This window comes from Argentina silus (assembly GCF_951799395.1).
Source record: "Argentina silus genome assembly, chromosome: 2".
In the NCBI taxonomy this organism is placed as follows: domain Eukaryota; kingdom Metazoa; phylum Chordata; class Actinopteri; order Argentiniformes; family Argentinidae; genus Argentina; species Argentina silus.
Genome location: NC_139656.1, coordinates 7,131,441 through 7,155,284, shown reverse-complemented (window position 1 = coordinate 7,155,284; position 23,844 = coordinate 7,131,441). Strand labels below are relative to the sequence as shown.

General features: G+C 43.4%; 2 protein-coding genes across 3 annotated transcripts; one reads left to right on the top strand and one right to left on the bottom strand.

Moving 5' to 3' along the window:
- Positions 1-1,569: 1,569 nt before the first annotated feature.
- Positions 1,570-5,695, bottom strand: LOC310816353 (globoside alpha-1,3-N-acetylgalactosaminyltransferase 1-like). Its single transcript, XM_083686507.1, has 6 exons — positions 5,574-5,695; positions 4,993-5,180; positions 4,894-4,916; positions 3,396-3,463; positions 2,529-2,580; positions 1,570-1,908 (listed from the first exon to the last, which is right to left on the bottom strand). Exons 4-6 carry the CDS (start codon positions 3,440-3,442, stop codon positions 1,693-1,695), a joined length of 315 nt encoding a protein of 104 aa, XP_083542633.1. The 5' UTR covers positions 3,443-3,463; positions 4,894-4,916; positions 4,993-5,180; positions 5,574-5,695; the 3' UTR covers positions 1,570-1,692.
- On the top strand, positions 5,590-7,362 carry ovca2 (OVCA2 serine hydrolase domain containing). 2 transcript variants are annotated; one of them, XM_083686487.1, is made up of 2 exons: positions 5,590-5,962; positions 6,490-7,362. In XM_083686487.1, exons 1-2 carry the CDS (start codon positions 5,800-5,802, stop codon positions 6,996-6,998), a joined length of 672 nt encoding a protein of 223 aa, XP_083542613.1. In that variant the 5' UTR covers positions 5,590-5,799; the 3' UTR covers positions 6,999-7,362. The 2 variants fall into 2 exon arrangements, with proteins under 2 accessions (XP_083542613.1, XP_083542612.1); XM_083686486.1 differs by having other exon boundaries at positions 5,592-5,962; positions 6,487-7,362.
- The last annotated feature ends 16,482 nt before the right edge of the window (positions 7,363-23,844 follow it).

The window sequence follows — 23,844 nt, the reverse complement described above, 5'->3', positions numbered from 1 at the left end:
CATATATCACATTGACAGCGATGGGCCACATTACACCTGAGTACAGGATCCCCCCCTCCTCTCCTTTCTTCCACTCTCCCTCTCCCGCTCTCTACACCCCTCTGCTAATTGCTTTTTCTCCCCTCACTCTCTCTCTCTCCCTCCTTCCTTCTCTCCCCCCTCCTCTCTGTGGGGTATAGAAGTATGGTTCAGTGCAGGAGAGCAGAGCCAGCTCCGTCCCTTGGGTGTGTTTTTGAACTCTCCCTAATTGGCTTGTGTATTATAACAGAGCACTGTTGTACCTTCCTACCAGCATAACCTGTACAACAGCCCAGTATTGAACCCAACTTGCCCAGCAACCCAACATGAGCCGATCCTCAAGTAACATTTCCTTTGACATAAAACTAATCAGAGGTTGAGACAGAAAGGGAAGGAGGATAGAAAAGTATCAAGTGAACTTGATGTTCAGTACAGACAAAACATAAAATATGTCTAAAATGTAGTTAATGAATTGCACATTTAATTAGATGTATCAATTTGTATAAACAAAATAAAAACAACTTGCAATGATATTAAATCAGTAGTTTTAATATGTTTACAAACAGTCAAGGTTTTTATGACATGAAGAGACACATTTGATCCAGCATAGCAATTGCATTAATTGGGATCCCTGTTACAGAAAAATGCTTATGTCAACTGTAACTGTGCTGTTCCACTGTTACAGAGGCCTTCACTGGCAAATTCCTCAACCACCACCCTTGAAGAGAAAGATTCTCAGTGAAAGTGTATTTAAACATAGATAGATGTTTGTTATTAACAGGGTCAAAGAACATTAGCTTTCCTCAGTCCCAGTACAGTTGCACTCTGATCCTCTGGGAGGAGGGTGGGGTGCGTTCTACCTTACTATGAAATACACTTACAGTTAAAGTGGTCTCTCCCTTCCCCTGGGCAGACCAGTTAGTGCTTTTTCCAACCTCAACGTCCCAGCGATGTGTCCTGGGTCAAAGAACTCAGGACCAATACATACAGTAACTGTTCAATCTCTCTGTGTTGTCAGGAAGCTCAGAGATGATAAGATGAGACATCCCACCAAAAACAAAAGAAAACATTAATTTCTAATGAAGGCCTTGCTTCTCTCGGCTAATGAACCATTAATAGTGTACACTTTAATACATTACATGTATTAAATGTCTACTTTTTTTTTTTACATTATTTATTTTTTGTCTTAATTATCTAGTCATACTGCTGTGCAGTCATTGCTTTATGTCTATTGTCTGTGGGCTGTTTCATGTCTCTTTTTATGTCTCTTGTTTTATCTTCAAAAGGGTTGTACTTCTAGGTGGAATTAGTGAGCTGCCATCCTGCACATACTGTACTGTTGTTTTTAACTTAGTACCAATTTTGTCTTTCTAGTTGTGCAAATAAACGGAAATAGAATTAAACTGAATGGCTCCATAGAAGAGAATGATTAATGTTAAACATTTCTGGTCTCTTTGTCTATAATAGTTTTATTTACGTATTAATCTGTCCTTTATTTATCAAGGTGAGTCCTATTGATATAGAAACGTGTCTTACATGGTAGCCCTGGATTACATACAACACAAAAGACAATACCATTCAGCACAATAACCATGAAACAACAAGTGTCTAAAGGGACAACAGAAAATAAGTCCAGGCAGTAGATGTAGTGCGCCCCTTGGTGGATTCTTTCCTCTATGGCAGTCTGGATGAGCACCATCCTGTGCAGGACAGTGAGATCTCCTGCCAGCGGTTGAACTTGGGCACCTTGATGATCGTGAGGAGTCTCCCCGGGACTAGGCTCATGTTGGGCACCTTGATGATGGTGAGGAGTCTCCCCGGGTCTAGGCTCATGTTGGGCACCGCAGATGGCTTGTTGACGAAAACGTAGTAGTGCACTGACATCCCCACCTAGAATGTAATAAAGAGGGCTCAGATAGATAGATAGATAGATAGATAGGTACTTTATTGATCCCCGAGGGGAAATTAAGGCATTACAGCAGCTCACATCACAAACAACAACAAAATAAAGTGACAATAGAATAATAGAATAAAATAGACATCTGAAACATTATATACAGTAAGAACAGTCCAGTATCATTTAACATCCCCCAGCCTGACTCTGATCACCCCGATCGAGCCAGCCGGAGGAGGAGTTGTACAGTCTTATTGCAGCAGGCAGAAAAGATCTCCTATAGCGCTCCTTAGTGCAACGTGGTTGTAATAATCTGTTGCTAAAGGAGCTTCTCAGCTCTGCCACAGTGTCATGTAGGGGATGGGAGGGATTGTCCATGATGGCCAGGAGTATGGTCTTCATCCTCCTATTGGATGGTGTCTGTCTCAAATCACACCCCATTCCCTACATGGTGCAATTTCAGCCATGTAATGCACTACACTGGGTGTTTGGTATCCTTTTGAGTCTGACTGTTCCAGGGGTTCATTATGATCTCATCATATGATCTCTCTGTAAATATTATAATATCTCCTGAAGAATATTTTATGATAGATGACACGTCGTTCCAGGTCCCCACCATGAAATGTTTCTCTGCCAACTCCAAGAACTCATCCAGAAAACGAGTGTATCTGCAAGGACACAACAGCATTAATTAAAAGACTGGTTTATCTACTGTAACAGGATGGATAGAGCACACATCTGTGTCTATACCAAATTCAACTCTCCTATGTTGACAAAGCAGCAAGAGTACTGACTGGAACGACAGAGAGAAAGACAGAAAGACAGAGCTAACCCTAACCCTTTTTTGTACTTGTTTTTAAAGCACTAAATGGTTTAGCACCAATCAACTGTAACTGAATACCTCTCTGTGTGACCTCACAGGCCCTCAAATCCATCAGTGTGGGAGATATCCTCAGAGTAAAACAAAATGAAGGTGGAGAGGCAGCTTTCTTTTTCACACACTAAAGCTATGGAATTCCTTGTTACACCATATCAGAGGCAAAAACTGTTGTGACTTTAAAAAATAGTGACTGTGACTTTATAATTAGAATGCAATTTATTTATGTTATTACTGCCCTAAAATCTTTTATTTGAGTTCTTATGCCTTTCACACCCTGCTTTTATCATCTTCTTATTTTACATTTGCACATTTTACAGGAAGTGAGCTCCACTTTGGGCTGCACAGGTGCACTGTATCACCAAAGAAAAACAGTGTCCTCAGATAACACACACATTACTTCCTAGTAAGATGTGGAAAGACAGGATGAGATGGAATGTTAAGAGATAAGGTTGTAGGCTGTTATTTATTTTTTATTGTTAATCAAGTATGATAAACATCTTTTATTCACAAAGAATGGGGTGAGTGTTTACAGATGTGTGTGCTTTGTATCATTTATAGTGGTCACGTCAACATGAAAGTGAAAGACGGAGGTTATTTACTGACTTCCCCACTGTGAACACAGTGGTAGCGATGGTCAGGTCCAAAAGCATGCAGGTCACACGTGCTGTACTCTGAAAAGGAGTAAACCTTTCCTCCATTAATGGAATAATATAGTAACCTCGTTTGACTTAGGTAGTGAGACTAGTGATATTGGCTACTAGTGTTTGGTCTGAATAAGTAGGCTATGTTTTCTTGTATCATCCAGACAATTGTATACCTGAAAAAATCTCTGAAACGAGATGCTAAATCGTGGGAACGATTTATTAAATTGAGGGCATGATTTATTAAATTGATGGTACAAAATAGTAAAGATTAGCGTGGCTGTTTTTTTTTTTCTCCTCCATGCCCTCTAAGGGGCTCTGTAGATTCCAATGAGAGATGGGATTGTTGCAATGAAGCCAGGACATGCTGTTAATGGGCACTGCCATAGACCCTCGTGAAGTGACGTTCCACAGTCCACAGGCCACGTCCCTCTACTGGGGTATGGAAGTGGAGTTTTCCAGTGGGGTACAATTGTCTTTTAACTATAATGTAGATGATTGATGGTGATAACAGCTAACTATGTTGGTGATGACACCCCAAACCCATGAAAAAGTGTGTCTTCAATTCATAAAGTTATAATGTCTTTTTGGCACCAGCCACTGCAATGCCCTGCAATCACTGGTGGGCCCATGGGCACATGGCATATCCAACTTCAAAATCGCTCAGCAGGATGGCTCCCTGGGCTGAACATGGTTTATTCTCAGCCTCTCTTGCCGTTTGATGACTTGAAGTCTGTACCATGTTGGTCTAGCTTCAACTAGGCTACGCTCCCCTTATCTGCTCCATTGCATTGTGGGACTAAAACCTCCTGAATAGTGCACAGTGAATTCATACTATATGAAAGGCAAATCTGGTTTGACATCCTGGCATTTTACACACTCAATTTCTGCAACGTAGCGTACTGCAAAACTTTCTAATCTTGCATACTGGCCCCAAGCATACTGCCATAGCAACTAGGGAGTTTTTCAGGGCCTAAAAGTCTAAGTCAATCTTCAGATTTAAATCCAATTGAACATGCATTTAATTTCCTGATGATAAGATTTTAGGCACAAAGATCTCAAAACAAACAACTGAAGATGGCTGCAGTACAGGCAGAGCATCACCAGAGAAGATACCCAGCGAGCCGCAGACTTCAGACAATTATTGCATGCAAAGGATTGTCGGCCAAATACTAAACAGGAGAGAATAATTTTGACATTATATGAATCTGTCCCATTACTTTTGAAATAGGGGGACTAGGTATAAAAGGTGCTGTCATTTCTAAATGGTGAAACCAATATGTACAGAAATACCATAAAATAAAAGCTGAGAATATATACTTTAACCTCATAGTAAATGTTTATTTTCAAATACAAACTTTTGGAGTATAGAGCCAAAAGAAGACAAAATGCTTCACTGTCCCATTACTTACTGTGGGTTCAGAATCACAGAGAGGAGAGACAGGAGGCAGCTCACTTACCTTTTCTCTGTGGCCTCAAAGTTCTGCAAGAGAACAAAGAATCGGCATCAGATATATTAGGCTGCATACAACCTCTAGGATACCAAAGACAATTCTCACCAGTAGAAAATGACCAGTTCCCTTCTCTTCTTTCATGGCTCTGATTTTGTCTGAAAGGGAAGATCTCCCTGCTCATCTCCATCACCTGACTTCTTCTCCTTTTCCACCCCCAGGAAAGCTGGCTGCCTCATGTCATAGAAACTGATGTAGCTTCCCAAAATCCTCTTTTCAACGCCCTGTGCATGGCCCTGGAGATATGAAAAGAAATCTAACATAATTACTACTGTTAATCTCACAGTTCATACATAAACCTACTCAATGAAAACGTTACAGAGCCAAACATCACACCACTTTAGGTGAGCCATGTCTGCTGACTTTTTCAACATCAACAGCTCCAACAGAAGCCCCAGAGCCTGTTTTCCACTGTCAGCAAACTACTTCTAGTTTGTTTTCCATGCCGTCTGTTGGAAAACGAATTAGACATGTACAGCGTAGCCTACATAAAAAGTGGATTATAGCTAGCTACCATTACAACTGTAGCCATATCATCTAGGTACAAAACTACTATAGATCATTGGTCGCGGCCATCCAAGCGGAACCATTGCCCAATGACTTCAGTTTCTCTACGAGCAATTACGTACCCTTACACTGTAACTCTCATCTGTCAGCGCTTTCAAAACAATCGATGAATGAAAGTGTATTGGATGTTAAACCGATAAAAGCATGTATATAGATGGGCAGGTATGAATATGATTTGAGATAGTTTTACCAACGCTTTGAGTCATAACGCAATATTTGTTCACAGAGTCAAGACGAGTGTTGCCTGTCCGACGCAAGTGCCGTGGTTTTTCGCCGACTTCTTATTGAATGGCTACTCTAACAGCCCCGCTCCGGATCCTGTGCATTCACGGTTACCGACAGAATAGTGGCCCGTTCCGCGAGAAGACGGGAGCGCTGCGGAAGCTCCTGAAGAAACAGGTGGAACTGGTTTACATTAGCGCGCCGCACCGGGTACCTCAAACTGTCGAAGGTGGGTTTTGAGCTCTTGACGGGCTATAATTCAATGTAGTAGCCTAGTCAAACATGGAGTGGTAGTGAGACACGTCTCAGTTGGGTTTCACAAGTAGCTACTAGTTAGTTACCCTGTTGCGGTATGCAGCATGTTGTCAAGAAGAGCAGGTGTATCAGTCTGTCACTCAGGGGGTATGTAGCAGTAACATACATTCCTCCCTGAGGAATTCTAAAAGAAAATAACAAAGCCCATAAGAAAATAATAGGTGATGGTTCACTGATGTGAAAAGCGGGTATTGTGTATCATAGGCAAAGGGCAGCTCAACCAAATCCTGAGAACATGCCTGCTGTTCATGGTACTATAGTATGTCAGTTGAAATGTAATGTCATTTCAGAGGATGATTTCACATGAAGATAAATAATTGGATTTGTCAAATTTGCATGTCAACCTTTGTGTCGTGTATAGCGCCTTCAAGTAAATTGTTGAATTTGTGTTTAATCAACCCACTCTGCTCTCTCTCCCTTTCTTTCACTTTTCACCAGAAGCACTAGGGAAAGAGAATGGAGGTGGCGATGACTCTAGGGGGTGGTGGTTTTCTGATGCCCAGGCTCGGAGCTTCAATGCTGAGCAGCAGTGTCAGACGAGCCTAGGGCTTGAGGAAAGCATGGAGGCCGTGAAGGGGGCTGTGAAGGAACTTGGCCCGTTCGATGGGATTTTGGGCTTTAGCCAGGGTGCTGCTTTGGTGGCAATGTTGTGTTCTCTACAGGAGCAAAACCTGGAGCCTGAATTCTGCTTCCGCTTTGCTATCCTGGTTGCCGGGTTCCGAAGTGCATGTTCAGAACACGAGAGATTCTACAATGCTCCTGCACCCCTCCTGATGCCTTCTCTACACGTGTTTGGCCAGGAAGACCATGTCATTCCCGACAGGATGAGCCGGGAGCTCCTCTCGATGTTCCAGGATCCTCAGATCCTGACTCACCCTGGGGGGCATTTTGTGCCTGCAGCATCTGCACACCGACAGACCTACCAGGAGTTTCTCAAGAGATTTCAGTAGAGAGAGGAGACTCATAGAAATACATTATTTTATTTAGAGATTTCAGTTGAGAAAATTGGGGCTAAACTTGTGTGTGGACAAAGCTTATCCAAGAAGTCAAAACACCCTTACCAGAATGTTGATGATGAATGTTGTCAGTTGTGACAGACAGAAACTGATTCTAATGATGCACCTTTTTGTAAAATGTTTTTGACTTCCATACATTAGCAGCTCAAATTGATTTTCATAAGTTACCTATAAATATGAACAGCTATTTATCATTACAGCGCAATAAATGACTTGAGTATTAGTTTGTGGTTAAGAGGTTACAGCAAACCACACTGACATATCAATACCACTGTCATTCCCAAAAATAAATTGCCAAATCTACCAAACCTATTTGGCATTCTTGTTTTTTTTCAATGAGCAGGTATTTGTGTTGTTTTTAGCTGAAGTTAATGTGTGTGCCCCTTCACTTTGTCTTTGTTTATTTAAAAACTTCAAACACATTGAATTCACTTCAATTAAATCAGAATAGCTTAATTTTCCTATTAAGATCCGGGAGCTTTTTGTGTAAAATTTGACACACACCATACAGCTATACATTTCTCACTCTTGGTTAAACCAGGCTAAATCATAAATCATAGAGAAAAACAGATCTAAGAAATGTTCATATTAATGAATTAATGTTGCTGTACCAACAGAAGCCACTAGGGGAATTAGCACATAGCTTGTGGCACTCTGTCTGGCACTGATTTTTCACTTAAATCTTGTGCGTGTGCATGTGAGCATGTTTGTGTTGTTTAAGAGGTGGACGGGGAGCGCGAGGACTCAGTGTTCCTTCAAAATTGAAGCATGTAGACTATTGCGCTCATGATTGTTTCCAGATGTTTCGGGAATCTCCCCCCCCCCCTCTCTAACCCTTCCCTCCCTCTTCGTCTTTCCCTTTCCCTTGCTTTCATCTCCCAGTGTCCCAGTAGCCAGAACCTCCCTTCACCCTCTCACTCCTCCTTCGTCTCTGACTCTGAGCTGTTTGTTTCATATGAGTGTCACTGCATGTATGATGTAACTTAAAATAATGGTACTTGTGCAAATTAGAGAGTGGAAATGTAAAATCTTTGTGTTTGGTCTAATGTTTGTTGAGATGCATATGCAAAACATTTGAGAGTGATGTGAGTGGGTGAATTTGTAAGCCATTGCGGTGTTGTGAGTGTGTGTGGTTGACATCTTATTTTTTTAGGATGAGAGCACTAAATCATCCGATCCACACTCCACCACTCTCTCTTTCTCTCTCTCTCTCTCTCTCTCTCTCTCTGTAGCTTTCTCTACCCTCTGGCCGGGATTAAATTCATTGCAGATAGCTGGTTTCCACACTGCTGTTTCTGAAGTGCATTTGATTTGCGCTGCAGTGTGTCCTCTCATAGCGTAAACCATTCGGCACCGATGTTGAAACTGTCTGAGAAGTCACGCAGCAGTCGCAACTCTACTGACAATTGCTAAATCGGTCAACTCCCTCGATCTGGGTCTGACATCTGCAGATCAAACACAATGCAGTATGGAAAGCTGCTATCTGCAATGGATTGAATAACGGCATCTGTCTCTTCTTATTCTGTCTCCTCTCTCACTCTGTCAAGCTCATCTTCTTTCCATCCCCGACCTCTACCAGTCGTTCAATCAAAAGTCGGTGTGCCCTGGCTCTTCTCTCCTCCACCTCTCCCTCTCTTTACCTCCTCTCTTTCCCTGTGTCCCTTTTGTCCCTCCCAGACCTCGGAGTACACTCGCACACATATGGTTTTGATAACAAAGTGAGAGAGAGAGGGAAACAGTAAAAGAAAAACACAGAGAGTCACTCTTGCCAGTAAGTTTTACAACAGCCGTGACTCTCTTCTCTGGAATCTGTTCCCCGCTGTTGCACAACAGTCCGAGAAATAACAGAGAGAAGGGGGTGGGGGAGGATTCTTTCTGTCTCTTTCCCTCTTTCTCTTCTTTTCTCTGTCTCTCTTTTTTGTCTGCTTGAAGAGGTAGCATGGGGGGAGACGGTCAAGAAGCATATGATATGACTCTATACCCTATAAGCTGTCATTTTTTGGAGAGGCGGGGGTGGGGGCGTACAGGGCAGGAGGTGTGTCAGACATGTAGGCTGTATTTTGATTCTTGAAACCTTCGTTGTCCCGGGAGACGCTAGGGGGAGGGGCCATGGTGTGTGTATATAAGAGTGGTACTTCAAATCCAAAGTGCCTGGTCATCCTGAATCCGAAAATGACTTCCTTGTACTGCTATCAATGGTACTACTATTATTAGTTTATCAATATGACTATCAATACTACTTGTACTATTGCAACCACTACTGCCACTGCTAGTGATAACACCACTACTACTACTGCTGCCACTGGAGAGAGGTTTTATCATCTGAACCACAGCCTTTGGATTTATTCCTCAACACATCATCTTACTGCCACTGTTTCCAGCATATTCATCATCTTAATCACCACTATCATAATTTCCTCCTTCCTCTTATTTTTTTCATCGCCATCATCACCAGCAGATTTCTTGACCATTATCTTTTTTTTCGAAGAGGATTTGATTTTTGAACTGTTTTCATTGTAAGAGCGGAAATCTTAGTTTATGAGCTGTCTCAGTTGTTTTTTGTCAGCTGGATTTTAAAGGGTTTGTTTTCTTTAATAGGAGCAAGGAAGTGAAATGTGAGTGTGACAGTAATGAACAGTAATTTGTGGCACAGTGGTGTGTGTGTGTGTGTGTGTGTGTGTGTGTGTGTGTGTGTGTGTGTGTGTGTGTGTGTTTGGTCGAATCGGTATGTTGGTCAGGATGGGTGTGATTTATCCTTATGATGGCTGTTTTTGTTTTGGGGAGGTCTGTTACACATGTGGTTTAGCCCTTCTTCCCAGCTTCCCTAGTTTGTGTGTGTGTCTGTGCGTGCGTGTGTATGCATGCGTGCATGCGTGTATGTGTCTATATATAGATCATTATATATGATCATTGGTTTTAATCAATGTTTGGAACATCTGTATGTACATCATGCAGCAAACAACATGTTCACATAGTGAGATTACATTCAGCAATGTGTGTGTGAGATACACACACACATACATACACAACAAATATTCCTTTTAAACACATGATTTATGCGTTTCTCAAAGTAAGTCAGTAAGTTAGTTAGTCACTTAGGTAGTCTGTCAGTCAGTCAGTCAGTAAGTTAGTTAGTTAGTCTCTTAGTTAGTCTGTCAGTCAGTCAGTAAGTTAGTTAGTTAGTCTCTTAGTTAGTCTGTCAGTCAGTCAGTAAGTTAGTTAGTTAGTCTCTTAGTTAGTCAGTCAGTCAGTCAGTAAGTTAGTTAGTCACTTAGGTAGTCTGTCAGTCAGTCAGTCAGTAAGTTAGTTAGTTAGTCTCTTAGTTAGTCTGTCAGTCAGTCAGTCAGTCAGTCAGTCAGTCAGTCGTGACCCTAACCCTAACCTGTTACTATTGAGGGCGTCATTGTCTGGCTCTAAACCTATAAATGACTGACGTCATCGCCTGACTCACTCTGATTACAAACAATGATGAAAAGGGAGAGAGACCGATAGAGAGCCATGAATGGGGAGATCTGAGGATAGATTGAGAAGGAGTGAGTGGGAGGAAGGTCTGTGGAGGAAAGATGGGGAAGGACAAGAGGGGATAATTCATTGAGAAACAGAATGGAATGGGATGGAATGAGAGACGGTAAGAAAAAGATTAGAAAGGGAGAAGACATTTGGAGAGCGGGAAGGAAGTGTGGCGTGTGAGGGGATTGGTGGTGACAGGTGAGGAGAAAAATTAGAGGTGTTAGATCAGGGAGAGGGAAGTAGGGAGGCCTGGTTTGAACAGATGTTGTAAAACTGCATCAAGCATGTTGTATGGTCAATCAGAACAGTGTTTTTATTTATAGTATAACATGACTGGATGTTTCTGCATGGATCAAGTCACTGTGCCCCTTTAATGCAGTTTAGCATCAGCAGACTGGTGTGTGTGTGTGTGTGTGTGTGTGTGTGTGTGTGTGTGTGTGTGTGTGTGTGTGTGTGTGTGTGTGTGTGTGTGTGTGTCTGTGTGTGTGTGTGTGTCTGTGTGCGTATACGTTTTCATTCTTGTGTATGTAAGCATGTGTTTTGGTCTTCTGTCTTCATATGGGTGTAATGTGTGTCCTTCAGTATTCCGTGCACGCTCACACACTCTCTGCTCCTTCTGGTTTTCCTGTTTATGTGGACAGAGAGTTCTGTGGGTGAAGCCAAAATGACTCTGTGGTTAGCCTTACGCCACAACATTTATTTTTCATTCTCTTTCTCTCTCTCTCTCTCTCTCTCTCTCTCTCTCTCTCTCTCTCTCTGTCTCTCTCTCTCTCTCTCTCCATCACTTTTTCAGTTCAGACTATAGGTCCAATGGAGTGATGTGCTCAAGTGGTCTGAAGAGAGGGCAGATGACCAGAGAGGGCTGTATGATGTGATCCACATCATTTGTCTGTCTGTTTTAATGGGCTGCGAGGCCACATCCAGGTCCTGGCAGCGAGCTCTGTAGTTTGGCTGTCCTCACAGTTGCCTGACACTACTGAGGTAAATATTAGTCATCAAGACAAGAAGGGGGAGGCGGGGGTGTCTGACTTCTCTGTAGTGCCACGTGTTTCTCTGTCTGTGTTTTTTAATCTAATCACTGCAGTTTCCACAAAACCATGATCAGGCTTAGGGAGTGAGTGATATATATTAGGGAGAGAGATCAGGCTTAATTAACATGATATATATTAGAGAGAGAGAGAGAGAGCAAGAGAGAGAGAGAAAAAACAAATGTGTGGGTGTGTTTTGAATCATTCCTCCTGGTCCCTTCATCCCTCTTTCACCCGCTCTCAGCCCTAAACAGTAAGAGTTTATGTGCTGCGAATAATCAATCAGCACATGACCTCTTACAGTGCAGGGAGAGGAGGACTAACACAGAGAGAGGTCTGCTCATCTTTTCTCATCTCTCCATCTGTCTGTCATTCCATCTGTACATCTTTCCAAGGTAGAGAAAACATGTAGGGTTTTGTGAGAAGTTGCTATAGACAAACATACATTAACCAGAGGTGGGCTCTCCTGCTAATGTCATACAAGGGAATTGCAATTATGTATGTCTAGAGTTGTATCAGGGGGTTCTACTGCTTTGTCGTCATAGCCACAGAGAAAGGTTTTTGGAGTGTTCCATCCACGCCTACTCCTCTGTTCTGTGTTGATGTGTTTGCGAATACTAACCTGTAGGGGCCGCCACCACCCCTTGTTAGGGCAGCAGCAGCCACTTCCCTGGGACCTGTCCAGAGACAACCCCTGGGTCCTTCTCCCACTCTGTAGATTTGAAGGTATTGGATAGCTATAAACAAGATGGTGATAATTCCACAACTGTTTTGTATTGTGACCCATCTCTTCTCACTGTAGAGATAAAAAGCATATATATAACCACAACCGGGTTATCAGTGGTGGCCCAAAAGAAGCTGGCCAGCAGCCTCCCGCCAGAGACCAACTGGAGGCCCACATAATGTGTATCAGTAGAGAGCAAATATCAATATCACACATATACACAACACATATAGTGCTCATACAACTAACACAGACACATTTGTTTTCTCCAGATATAGTTTTATTGGTTTTATCAATCACATCAAACACATGGTTTCTCATACTGTTGCACTGTGCCTTGAGGCGACTCTGCCTATCTAGGTCAACTGAGTGCTGTGTAACATCCTCTATACCTGGGGAGTATCTGCTCTGTCCAGATGTTGAGTCATTAACATACACTGACCTGTAGAGGGCAGCAAAGCCTCAGACAACTAAACAGTTAGTTAGTTTCATTGAGATATACAGTAGCTCCGTTTAAATAAACAAAAGTACTCAGAGAACAATTATCAAGACATAAAGTGTGTAGGTATTCTCTTTTTCTCCCTTCCTAATTTGGTTGCACTGTGGACCGGAATAAGCATTTGTAACATTTGGCTGTGCCTGCATTATGACTCTAACGTGTTCGTGTGTGTGTGTGTGTGTCTGTGTGTCTGTGTGTGTCTGTGTGTGTCTGTGTCTGTGTCTGTGTGTGTGTGTGTGTGTGTGTGTGTGTGTGTGTGTGTGTGTGTGTGTGTGTGTGTGTGTGTGTGTGTGTGTGCATGCGTGCGCATGTGTGCGAGTGTGTGAGCATGCGTGTCACACACTGAACACACACACACATACACACACACAGCCACACACACACTCAAATGATTGCTGTACCATTTCTGACATTTCTGAAGTGTGTTCCTGTTCATGATCTATCTATCTATCTATCTATCTATCTATCTAATTTACCTGCAACCTAATCTTACACATTTTACACAATAAAACACAATACAAATGTCTGCATTCTTGTATTATTTTGTCCTTTGACAACAGCTTTTAATTAATTAACTGTCAATTCCACACACTAACCAACTGAGATACTTCTGAGCTTTTTTATTGAAAGACAGTGTTTGGCTCAGGCAACTGAGCTGTGGGCAGGTGGATGAGAATCTCTCACAGTGACAACGGTCCTGCTCCAATGTCGTCATTCTCTTTTCTTTTTTTCCACTATCACTCTGCTATCTCGCCTTCCGCTGTCGCTGTGACGCCTGCCCCCTAACGACCATGGCTGTAGACTGTTACCATGGTGCTGTCTCTAGAGTAACAATCTAAAGCCACGGTTGCCATGGAGACAGCAGGGAGAAGGAGGTGCAGGAGTTGGCATGGTAACTGGAGATAGTGAAGTCTGATTGGCTTGTCTGTGGATACGACGTGTGGACATAACGTAGGACTCCCCCAACGCAATGCCCCCCCCCCTCTTTCTTTCTCACACGCACACACACACACACACTATTACAATTTTATTTTCCTTTCCATCCAACACTTGTATATGAGGAGGTGTAGATTAGCTTTGAAATTAGTAAATGTAATTAAGTTCTATCAAATGCTTGCATCATTTCTAGTCCATTTATTTATTTATGTTTTACCCCTACCCCAACCCTTTACCCAACCCTTTATGTTTTACCCCTACCCCAACCCTTCACCCTAACTGGAGGAAAAGAAAAAGAAAATACTAATTATACTACTTACTGTACATATATTCTTTCATTCCATTATCATTCCAATATGAGTGTGTGTGTGTGTGCGAGCCTGTATGGCATCAGTCCCATCTTCTTCTTTGAGACCTCTACCCTGAGGCCTGCAACACAGGGAGAGAGTGAGCGAGAGAGAGAGAGAGAGAGGAGAGAGAGACTTTGGTTGTACATTTGCCATGTGTTGGCCTCAGCTACCAAGTTAACCATTTCCTAACCATAGTGTAGGCGTCAGTGTCCTCTGAATGTCCCCATAGTGTTACCACTGCATTTCCAAGGCTTCTACGAAGAGTTGCCAGGCTTCAGTAGCCATGACTGTAGACTGTTACTGTACTGTGACACTGTATAAGCAGTAAGCAGTCTAAAGCCAAGGTGCTGATGCTCTGGCCAGGTCAGAGGTCATAACCATGGCCACCAGGCCGGAGGCAGCACTGCGCTAGAGAGGAAGATTTAACACCATTAGAGTCAAACCAAATGGACTTTGTCCAATCAACATCAATGTGGCAAAGGTAGAAACTGGAGGATTGTATGACTGTGTGTGTGTGTGTGTGTGTGTGTGTGTGTGTGTGTGTGTGTGTGTGTGTGTGTGTGTGTGTGTGTGTGTGTGTGTGTGTGTGTGTGCGTGCGTGCGTGCGTGCGTGCGTGCGTGCGTGCGTGCGTGCGTGTGTGTGTGCGTGCGTGTGTGCATGTGTGTGCACCAACCTATTGATTGTGACTGGGCTGATCTCTCCCAAGGGGATCATGTTCCAGAGAGGGGGGTTGGGGTTTTGTACATGTTTCCCTTCTACCGGATGTTACGACATAAAAGTTGTATTGACATAATGATATAACATGTCTCTCTCTGTTATTCATCACGAGAACACTGGTGCTACCAGTGATTACGTGGCTGCATCCAAAAGTGGTGGTACACTGACCACATTCTCTAAACTCAAGGGCCCTTTCTCATGTTGGGGATTTGTGGAGATTTGCATTGCAGGTTTGCTATTGCTATTGAGAGGCAAATGTTGTTCTACATCATTCGACCTATTCTTGAGTTCAGAGTGCAGTTCTTGCAGTTATTTTACATTTTACCAACATGTTTGACTGATTACGTTGGTTCTGCTTCTAAAACAATTTTGGGTTTTCCGTTGTATCACTTTTCTCTTGGCCAGGTGATTATTGTAAAAGAGAACGTTTTCTCTAACCGGTCACTCTCAATGGTAATAAACATGCAGGCACACACACTCTCTCTCTCTCTGTCTCTCTCTCTCTCTCTCTCTCTCTCTCTCTCTGTGTGTTATTCCTAGAATGCTCGAGTCAGTTTATAATGTGAGTTGTCATTCAGTCTATACTCAGTCCCTTTAACCCCGACGAGATGTACCGGATTATAGCCAAGTACCGGCGGCGCGTGACGCCCGATGGAATTATCTTGCTGACTCAGTGACTCAATGACCGAGTCTGGAGGCGAATTTAAAGCTAGGGTCCTCAGAAGGAATCCGACGTCATCGACAACTGTCAATGGGGTTAATTCACTTGTTAAATTATCATTCGTTCACAAGAATAGTCAAAGCAAAAACAATCAGCAACAACCAAATCAACTAAACTTTTAAGCTAATCAATCAATCAATCAATCAAAACTTTAATTGAAGTGCGTTCAGTAGTCTATCTTCGCACACTTATATATAAGAATAAAAATAAATATAGTCACTTATTTTGTAATTCAACGAAGCTCAAGCGCTTTTTTTCCCTCTCAGCACCACGATCGAATGGACAGCGACAGAGACTGAGCGTATTGGCGCTGTCCATGGTAGCCCACCAGTCACCAGAGCGTCATATAGGAAGGCAACAGTGTAGAATGCAGAAACAGTCTTATACACGCTGTCTCTCGTCAGAGGGGACTACACTCTACACACTGTGACTGAAGTTGGAATAACCTCCCAAATGTATAAGCTACATGCAGTATAGCATCGGGTGCCGGGGTGCATTTAGTATGCAATGGAGTGTAGCCTATGTTCTTATTCTGATGTCTATCCCGAAATGTGTTATAGGCCTGCGGCTGTGCTCTACTGCAATACTTAGGCTACTCCACGAACTCCTTCCCTGCGATTATACTTTTATGAGAGTAATGATTAACCTACGAAACCGAGCATGTTGTTAAACGTGGGCTATGCTATCGGCCTATGTCGAGGGCTTGGCGCGCAAAGGGCCTAAGTGACATATATCAATAGAAATAGAAACATATATCGACATCAATATATCAATAGAAAGCTCTTGATGAGATCTATCAAGTGGTGAAATGAGCTCAATTGAGATCCTTAACTGCATTGAAATGGAGCATAGAAACAAAGACTCATCACAATACAATTGGCCCAGAATCAATGTTTTGTTTTGGCTCTCCTGTCAAATATGGAAAATGTCACTTAGCAGCAACGTTAGTCCTCTTGTTTGAGGACATAAAGTGACGTAGGATCACTGGGCAGCGTGGGTCTCAAACACACATGAGGAGATGGTGCAGGAGGCTAGAGACCTCGGACCGAGAGCTTGCTACGTCATATAGCTTTCGAGCCTATAAGCTCTTGCCTAGCGACTGTCTTGGCTTATCAGAGCGCGCTGGGAGTGCCTCCGCGTGCCTCCGTTTCCATGGAACGGGAAGCTTCCGCTCCCTTCCGCACTGTTCAGGCTACGTGTGAGAGAGAGAGCAGTCATTTCGTACAACCCTTGGGCTGTCTTTGCCTGAATGACAGGAATGAATCCCCAATCCTGATATAATTAAGAAACTTGTTCTTACCATCCCAAAAATCTGAGTTAAAAAAAAGCCTAATCATTGTCTTTAGCAATATCAATATGTCATCTCCCTCTGTATATATAAGAGTAGATTGACCTCTAAATGTCACAACAAGTAGCCTGATATGCATAGAGTTCCAAATTCTACCTCCATAAGCGTTCACAATAGCGATGAATCATGATCAGAAGATCAAACTCAATTGATATAATGTTCAACGAATTATGAATGAACAAAGAGACTCATTGACGCTCGTCTTGCGAATCATCTGCAAAGTGCGCAAGAGTGACGCAGAGCTGACTTCAGCGCCCGAAAACGTCACAGAATTGAGATTGGAAGACATTTTTTTAAAAGGAAACGCCGGAAATACATAAGAGGCGGGGGGGAGCAGAGAGAAAGAGCTAGAGCAAGAGAGATGCAGAGAGAGAGAGAGAGAGAGGAGATATGATAGGCTAATCAAAATCAGCGGGAAGCGGCACGGAATGGGGGGGGGGGGGGTGAGAGTCATCAACACCACCGGAAACCTCCCGGTGCCACGCGCTCCTGGGATTGGATGAGAGAGGGTGGCGAGGAACGTTCTTCCCCCTCACGCGCCTACGGGGGTTTCGTCCGTGGGATTTGTGTGTGTGTGTGTGTGTGTGTGTGTGTGTGTGTGTGTGTGTGTGTGTGTGTGTGTGTGTGTGTGTGTGTGTGTGTGTGTGTGTGTGTGTAAGATGAACGGTGAACGGTGAAGGAAAATGGAACAGAGAGAAATAGGACATTTAGCATACCATGCACGTTTATTCGGACATTGGAAGGAGGACAGGCTACATACGATATTCTATCGTAGGCTACCCCTGTTAAATACCTCCACAATGTTGACTACTTGAAACTTAATCTAATGCCAGTTGTGTGTGACAACCACCAAAAACATGGCATGTAGGCGGCCACAAACAAGTTGGGCATCCTGCAATCAAAGTTGTGGTCATAATCAAACAGTCAGAGAGTCATTTAGTGAATATGTATATCTGCTTGGGTGGTTCCATTATGTGTCTTGTGCGTAAACATATTTCGGCGAAAAATGTTTAGAATAGATCTTTAGCCTAAAATAACAAATCACAAAAGCGAGTCTATTGGTTTATACTCTGTCTGGGTTGCACAACATAGTCTCCAGCTATAGGCTGCATGCTGCCCACGTGCGAGAGAAAGTGAGTCACACTGCAGTAGCTTTCACTTGCGGTTGAGAAGGGGAGACACGCGCCATAGAAAGCAGTCACGCTATTAGGCTACATAGTGCAGTTTTCAGACTCAATATAGTTCCAAAGTCTCGTTTACGGGGCTTTAGTCTCTAAACGCGACAGTAACGGTCTCGGTCGTCTAGTCTAGTCTAATTCTGAATGTTGTGGGGCCTATTTAATATTACGCTATAAACACCTGTAGTAGCCTAGGCTATGTCCAGTGTTCGATAACCCAATAGAAAAAATGTAATCATAAAAACTGTTTGAACTTACCTTATTCAACTTCCCATCATTAGTGTTCCAAATCGTCTACGAACGCAGCTGTTTCGTCAGGTGCGCCTTCTTGAGGAGATGCGCGTTCTTGAGGAAACCTGTTTTTATTCAATATGATGCTTATAGTGGAAGTCTTCAGATGCTGGGTTTTGCTGTGTAGCCTAAATGTATAGGCTACTTCCTCCCTCTTTAGAAGCTGTTCTCTTCTCCTGTAAAGTCGCTCTTCTCAACGGCTCTCCAATCTACCGTAGGCTTTTTATAGAGATCCCATAGTACTAGTAGAGGAGCCGAGAGGGAGGGGTGAACTCATTCACTAAAAAGCATCACCTACACATCTACGCGCGTGTTCTACGTCATCGACGGAATGTTGTCAACGGAGTGCTATTTATAAGGACAAGGCTCCGGCGCGAGGGAGAGTTCAGTGTAGTCCTGTCCTAAGATGAAAATAGCCTGTTCGTGTTTACTTTTAATAATGTGCTAGTATCGCAAGTAAAACAAGTTAGAAAATCTCTATCACATTGATGTAATTAACGCATTCGTTTTAGCTCATTTAATAGTTTGAATATCAGGGAGCACGGATTATGTATATAGCGAAGCCGGGAGTTATAGCAGGCTACTGCGCAATGGTTCGCTGTCTCTTTCGTTATTATACCTAAAATAGACCAATGCACATGGAGTCAAAGATCAGGGCTATCCGTTAGCCTAAACGTTCATTTCTCCCTCACATAGGCTATGTCCTACAGCCTGGGGCTCGTTTAAAAGTCTCGTAGCGCTACTAACGTGCATTTAACGTTTCCCAAACACTTTCTTTACAACGTGGTTCGTTAAAACTCTCGTAATTTAACGAGGCTACTCTAATGCGTCCGCTAGACCAAATTGAGATTGTTCTAGGCTGCTTCGTTCAGCATTATCTCCACCTCCGTTTTCTTTTCTCTTCTATTTTGTCGTCTCGAAATGTATTTGCGCAATAGTCGGACCGGCAAATCTCATACATAGCCTACTGTAGTAATGTACAACCGCAGTTCTTCTTGCCCGTACGTGAGCTTATCATTGCCGCTAAAAATCTAACTTGCAGCATTTGTCACAGTTGTATTCAAAGGAAATCGTGATTGCCCACCTAGCCAACATGAATGAATCACCCTATGATTTAGGCTATTTATCGATGATGCAGAACATATCGCAATGCCAATCGTATAGCCTACGTGGGCAGAATAAACATAATTTACATCAGTCTGGAAATGATCCATACACATTTAACTTAGATTTGCAGTGGTGGTAAAGGCAGCGGGCCGACATGGGAAACACAATCGTGCGTAAAACAGTCACAAAATCGTTAAGTTCCATATTCATGGCGAGTTTGGGGACACCCGCACTGAGCTGTGCGTAACGTAACGTGTCAGACATACGTAAGCGCAAGGCCATAACTACCATAGAGGACACTGAGGTTATGACCTCGGTATTTTTTTTGTCATAATTCGCGAATATTCAGATTGCAAGTACATTTCTTGCAATCTGAATAATCTCTCTCTCTCTCTGTCTCTGTCCTGCGCTTTCACCTGCCCACAAATAGCGCAACTTTGTCTCAAAAAGGTCGCGCTACAGATGCTTACGAGCCAATGTCACACTATCGCATTCGCACTGTATCCACTTCGAAATGTCCCCGCCAGTTATGATATACAGTAGGCTATTATATTTCAGGGTTTTAAGCATATTTCGTATATGGTTTTGATAGACTATTTCTGCATTTTCTTGCTTCTCTCCTCTGATGATGTAGTAGCCTACCCGCGGATTTGTGAGGAAGACATGAAACGCATGGACGTGGTTAGAAAAAATAGTGGAGGGAGTGTCATAAGAGGCAAGTGAAGGTGCGTGTGCAAATAGGAGCACTGGGAAGGGGAAGAGTGAGGGATATGAGATGAATTCATTCTGATCAAATCTATCAAATTATTAATTTGATATGACTGAATTACATTGAGACAGCTTGTTCATTTTTGTGGAGGAGCATTAGCAAAGTCTCAAGGATTCCTCCTGACCCTCTACATGGGATATGCATGACCTCTGTAAAAACAAATGTACCCTGCTCAACCGCCCACCTCGCCTGCCCATCTCCCCCTCTCCCTCTCTGACTCATACTGAAATCCCAGCGTGCCCCCCCCCCTCCTCCCCCCTGCACTCTCATTTGTGTTTTCTCTCCCTTTGATTGTCAAGCTGGCTCGAATGCAATGAGCATGGAGAAGGAGAGAGGGAGAGAGAGGAAGGTGGGGGGGGGGGAAGGAGACAGCTCACTGTTGCCAGACGTGCATGTAATGAGGATTCCGTAGAAAGAGAGCAGAGGAAAAGAGGAGGGAGGGAGCGAGAGTGAGAGGGATGTTTGGAGCGAGTGGGTGTTGATTGGTGAAACCCCTCTCGCCCCCACATCTTTCGCTCTACTGTCACTATGCACATGCCTACAACTTTCTCTTCCTCTCTCTCTCACACACACACACCACACACACACACACATGTACACACACACACACACACACACACACGCACACACACACACACACTCACTCACTCACAAACACACACACAAACATGTACACACACACACACACACACACACGCACACACACTCACTCACAAACACACACACAGCTTAAAAATATTGGTAAACAGACACACTGGCATCTTAAACAAAGTAAAGGGTAACTGTGTGCGTATGTATCAGCAGGTGTCAGGATCCGTTCATATGGATGGTGCTGAATGTGATTCATAGGAATATGACACTGCTTCTCTGTCTGACAAGCATCATAACACAGCATTAGCATATGCTTCTCTCCAAAACACACTCAGACAGGATGACAGTGGTCACACCCACGAAGAAATAAAGAAATGATACTTTGCAAGCAGAGATTTTGTTTTGTTTTATGTATTTATCATCTGAGGTGATCATAGCCTATATGCTATTTACCAGACATTTGTGATGGGATATATAATTAATCTCTTAAAACTGATGAAGTTAGTGAGAGCAATACCTCCTGTAAGCTGCTGTATAATCTCTACTTTGCTGAGTGATTCAGACTCCAAGACCAGTACAACACCAGTTGGTCATCACACCGGAGTTCCCATGATGACTACCGTATGTCAAACCAGTGAACCTGTGAACAAACACCTGTTTCAGTGTATACATGCTATCCTAGGTAAGTGGTGTGGCATAGCTTGTGGTAGTAGTAGAGGATGAGTTGTTGTGTTGTGTTCTTTGAGTCATGTATTTAATGAGGGTGAGTCTTCTGGAGTGAGGCTACAGCTACACACACCAGGGTTTGAGTGAGGTCATCAATAAAATATGGTGCATCTTACACTGCTGGAGCCTCACACTGCCTCTCTCTCACTTTCTCTTTCTCTATCATTTCCTCTCTCTATCCTCCTTTTATCCCCCACCCCTCTCTCTCTCTCTCCCTACACTCTCTCTCCTTTCCCCTCAACCTCTTCCTCAGTGTGAATTAAACTTAAAAGCAATGCATTGGATTTACTCCCAAACTTTAATGACGGCAATGACCAAACATGCGTCACACAACCCCTGGTCCCTCTCTCATCCCTCTCCTTCTCTGCCCTCCGTCCGTCTCTCTGTGACCTCCTTCCTCTCTCCTCTTCATCATTCTCTTCTTTTCATTCTGCATGTCTCATCCGTCTCCCTCTGCAGCACCCTCACCTTCAGCTACACCATCCCTCACTCCTTTCCTCTTTTTTTGCTACCCACCTCTCTTCCATCTGTCCTCCTCTTCTTCTGCTGTCACCCCCAAAACTCAGCCTCCTCCCACCTTCACCCATTCTCCCAAGGGAGAGGAGAGAGAGGTGGTGAAGGAGAGAAAGAGAGAGAGAGAGACAGACAGACAGACAGACAGACAGACAGAGAGGGAGAGGGAGAGAGAGAGAGAGAGATGTGAGGGGGTTGGAGAAACCCCCTTGTGTTCAGAATTCACCTGCAAAAAGAAGCCCGCCTCCGCTTTTCTCATCTGTATTCAGAGTCTCTCCTTCCTCCCTCCCTCTCTCTTTCCCTATCTCATGCCCTCCCTAAGCCCTCCCTCCTCTTTTTCCGTCTCCTGTCGTCCTGCATTGCACTACCTGCACCAAAGCACTGCACTGACAATCAGAACCCTGCACACACACACACACACACACACACACACGTGCGCGTGCGCACACACACACACAGACACACACTCAACACTTCCGCCAACCCCCTCCCTCTCTCACACTTTGCAGACACGAAGCATTCTACGCTACAGAACAGAATCAAAGCACATGCATAATCAAGGATTACAGTACTGTTAGGATGATAGTATTATTAAAACAGTACCGTAACGAGACTGATATTAGTAATAGTAATAACAGCACAATATGGGGACTAGTATTCTGTATGATAGAACCTGTGGGTTATGTTCTAGGCTGTCAGTGTCCCATCCCTTCACGAGTCTAATTAGCCCCAGTTTCTCCTCTATGTAGCTCTACTGTGCATCCCTCTCTGCCTATAATTTGACTTGTGGTGCAGATAATTTGTAGAACCTCTGCACATGTGTGCTACAGTACAGAAATGGACACATCAATGCAATTGCACGGTATGGAAATTAATCATAAGGCAATGGATGTCAGTCTACAGTGGTTAGATGAATAATTCACTCACATGTTGTAGGATGTATGGAACGGAACATGTATGGAACGGAACATGAGTAGTCATGACATAAAAAGTGTGGTTGTGGGGAGGGGGGGGGGGTATAATGTATAAAGACCCTGGCCCTTTAATTCCAGCGTGAATCTGTGTTGCTAGGGAAATGGAGATATTTACTCTACCTTCAGTCACACAGCTTCTCTGCATATCCTTCCATGTGCTCCTCCCTTTCTCTCTCTCTCTCTCTCTCTCTCTCTCTCTCTCTCTCTCTCTGTATCTATCCTATCTGTGTATCTATCTATGTCTCTATTATGTGAGACAGTTCAGTGGAAAGAAAGACTGAGATGGCAAGATGGGGTTGTGAAAGAAAAAAAAGTATGAATGTTTTTGGATAGGTCCCAGCACCCATTGTGCAACTACTAATTCAAAATGTTTGTACAAAAAAAAGGAAAGCCGAAGTGAATGAGAATTTGAGTCACAGTGCAATCAACTCTGACATCTGGTGGCTAAGGTTTAGAACTGAATGATAAAGCATGCATGCACACACACACACACACACACACACACACACACACACACACACACACACACACACACACACACACACACACACACACACACACACACACACACACACACACACACACACACACACACAAACAGTATGACTCACTAGAATGACTCACTGCCCCCCACTCCTTCTCCATTCACACATCTCCAATGCGCAGAGAGGGGCGCGCGGGGTCCATTGCATTGGGAGCAACAGTGGAGACAGAAGCAAATGACTGATAGTTAGAAACAAAGGATCATTGTCAATTGAACAAAAATAGAGGCATGTGTCTAATTAAAATAGAAACAT

Coding starts and splice junctions, on each gene's coding strand:
- LOC310816353 (XM_083686507.1), bottom strand. CDS start 3,442: ATGCTTTTGGACCTGACCATCGCTACCACTGTGTTCACAGTGGGGAA. Junction 2,581..3,395: donor ACTGTGTTCACAGTGGGGAA/GTCAGTAAATAA, acceptor GTGTCCTTGCAG/ATACACTCGTTTTCTGGATG. Junction 1,909..2,528: donor TGGCAGAGAAACATTTCATG/GTGGGGACCTGG, acceptor ATTACATTCTAG/GTGGGGATGTCAGTGCACTA.
- ovca2 (XM_083686486.1), top strand. CDS start 5,800: ATGGCTACTCTAACAGCCCCGCTCCGGATCCTGTGCATTCACGGTTAC. Junction 5,963..6,486: donor GGTACCTCAAACTGTCGAAG/GTGGGTTTTGAG, acceptor ACTTTTCACCAG/AAGCACTAGGGAAAGAGAAT.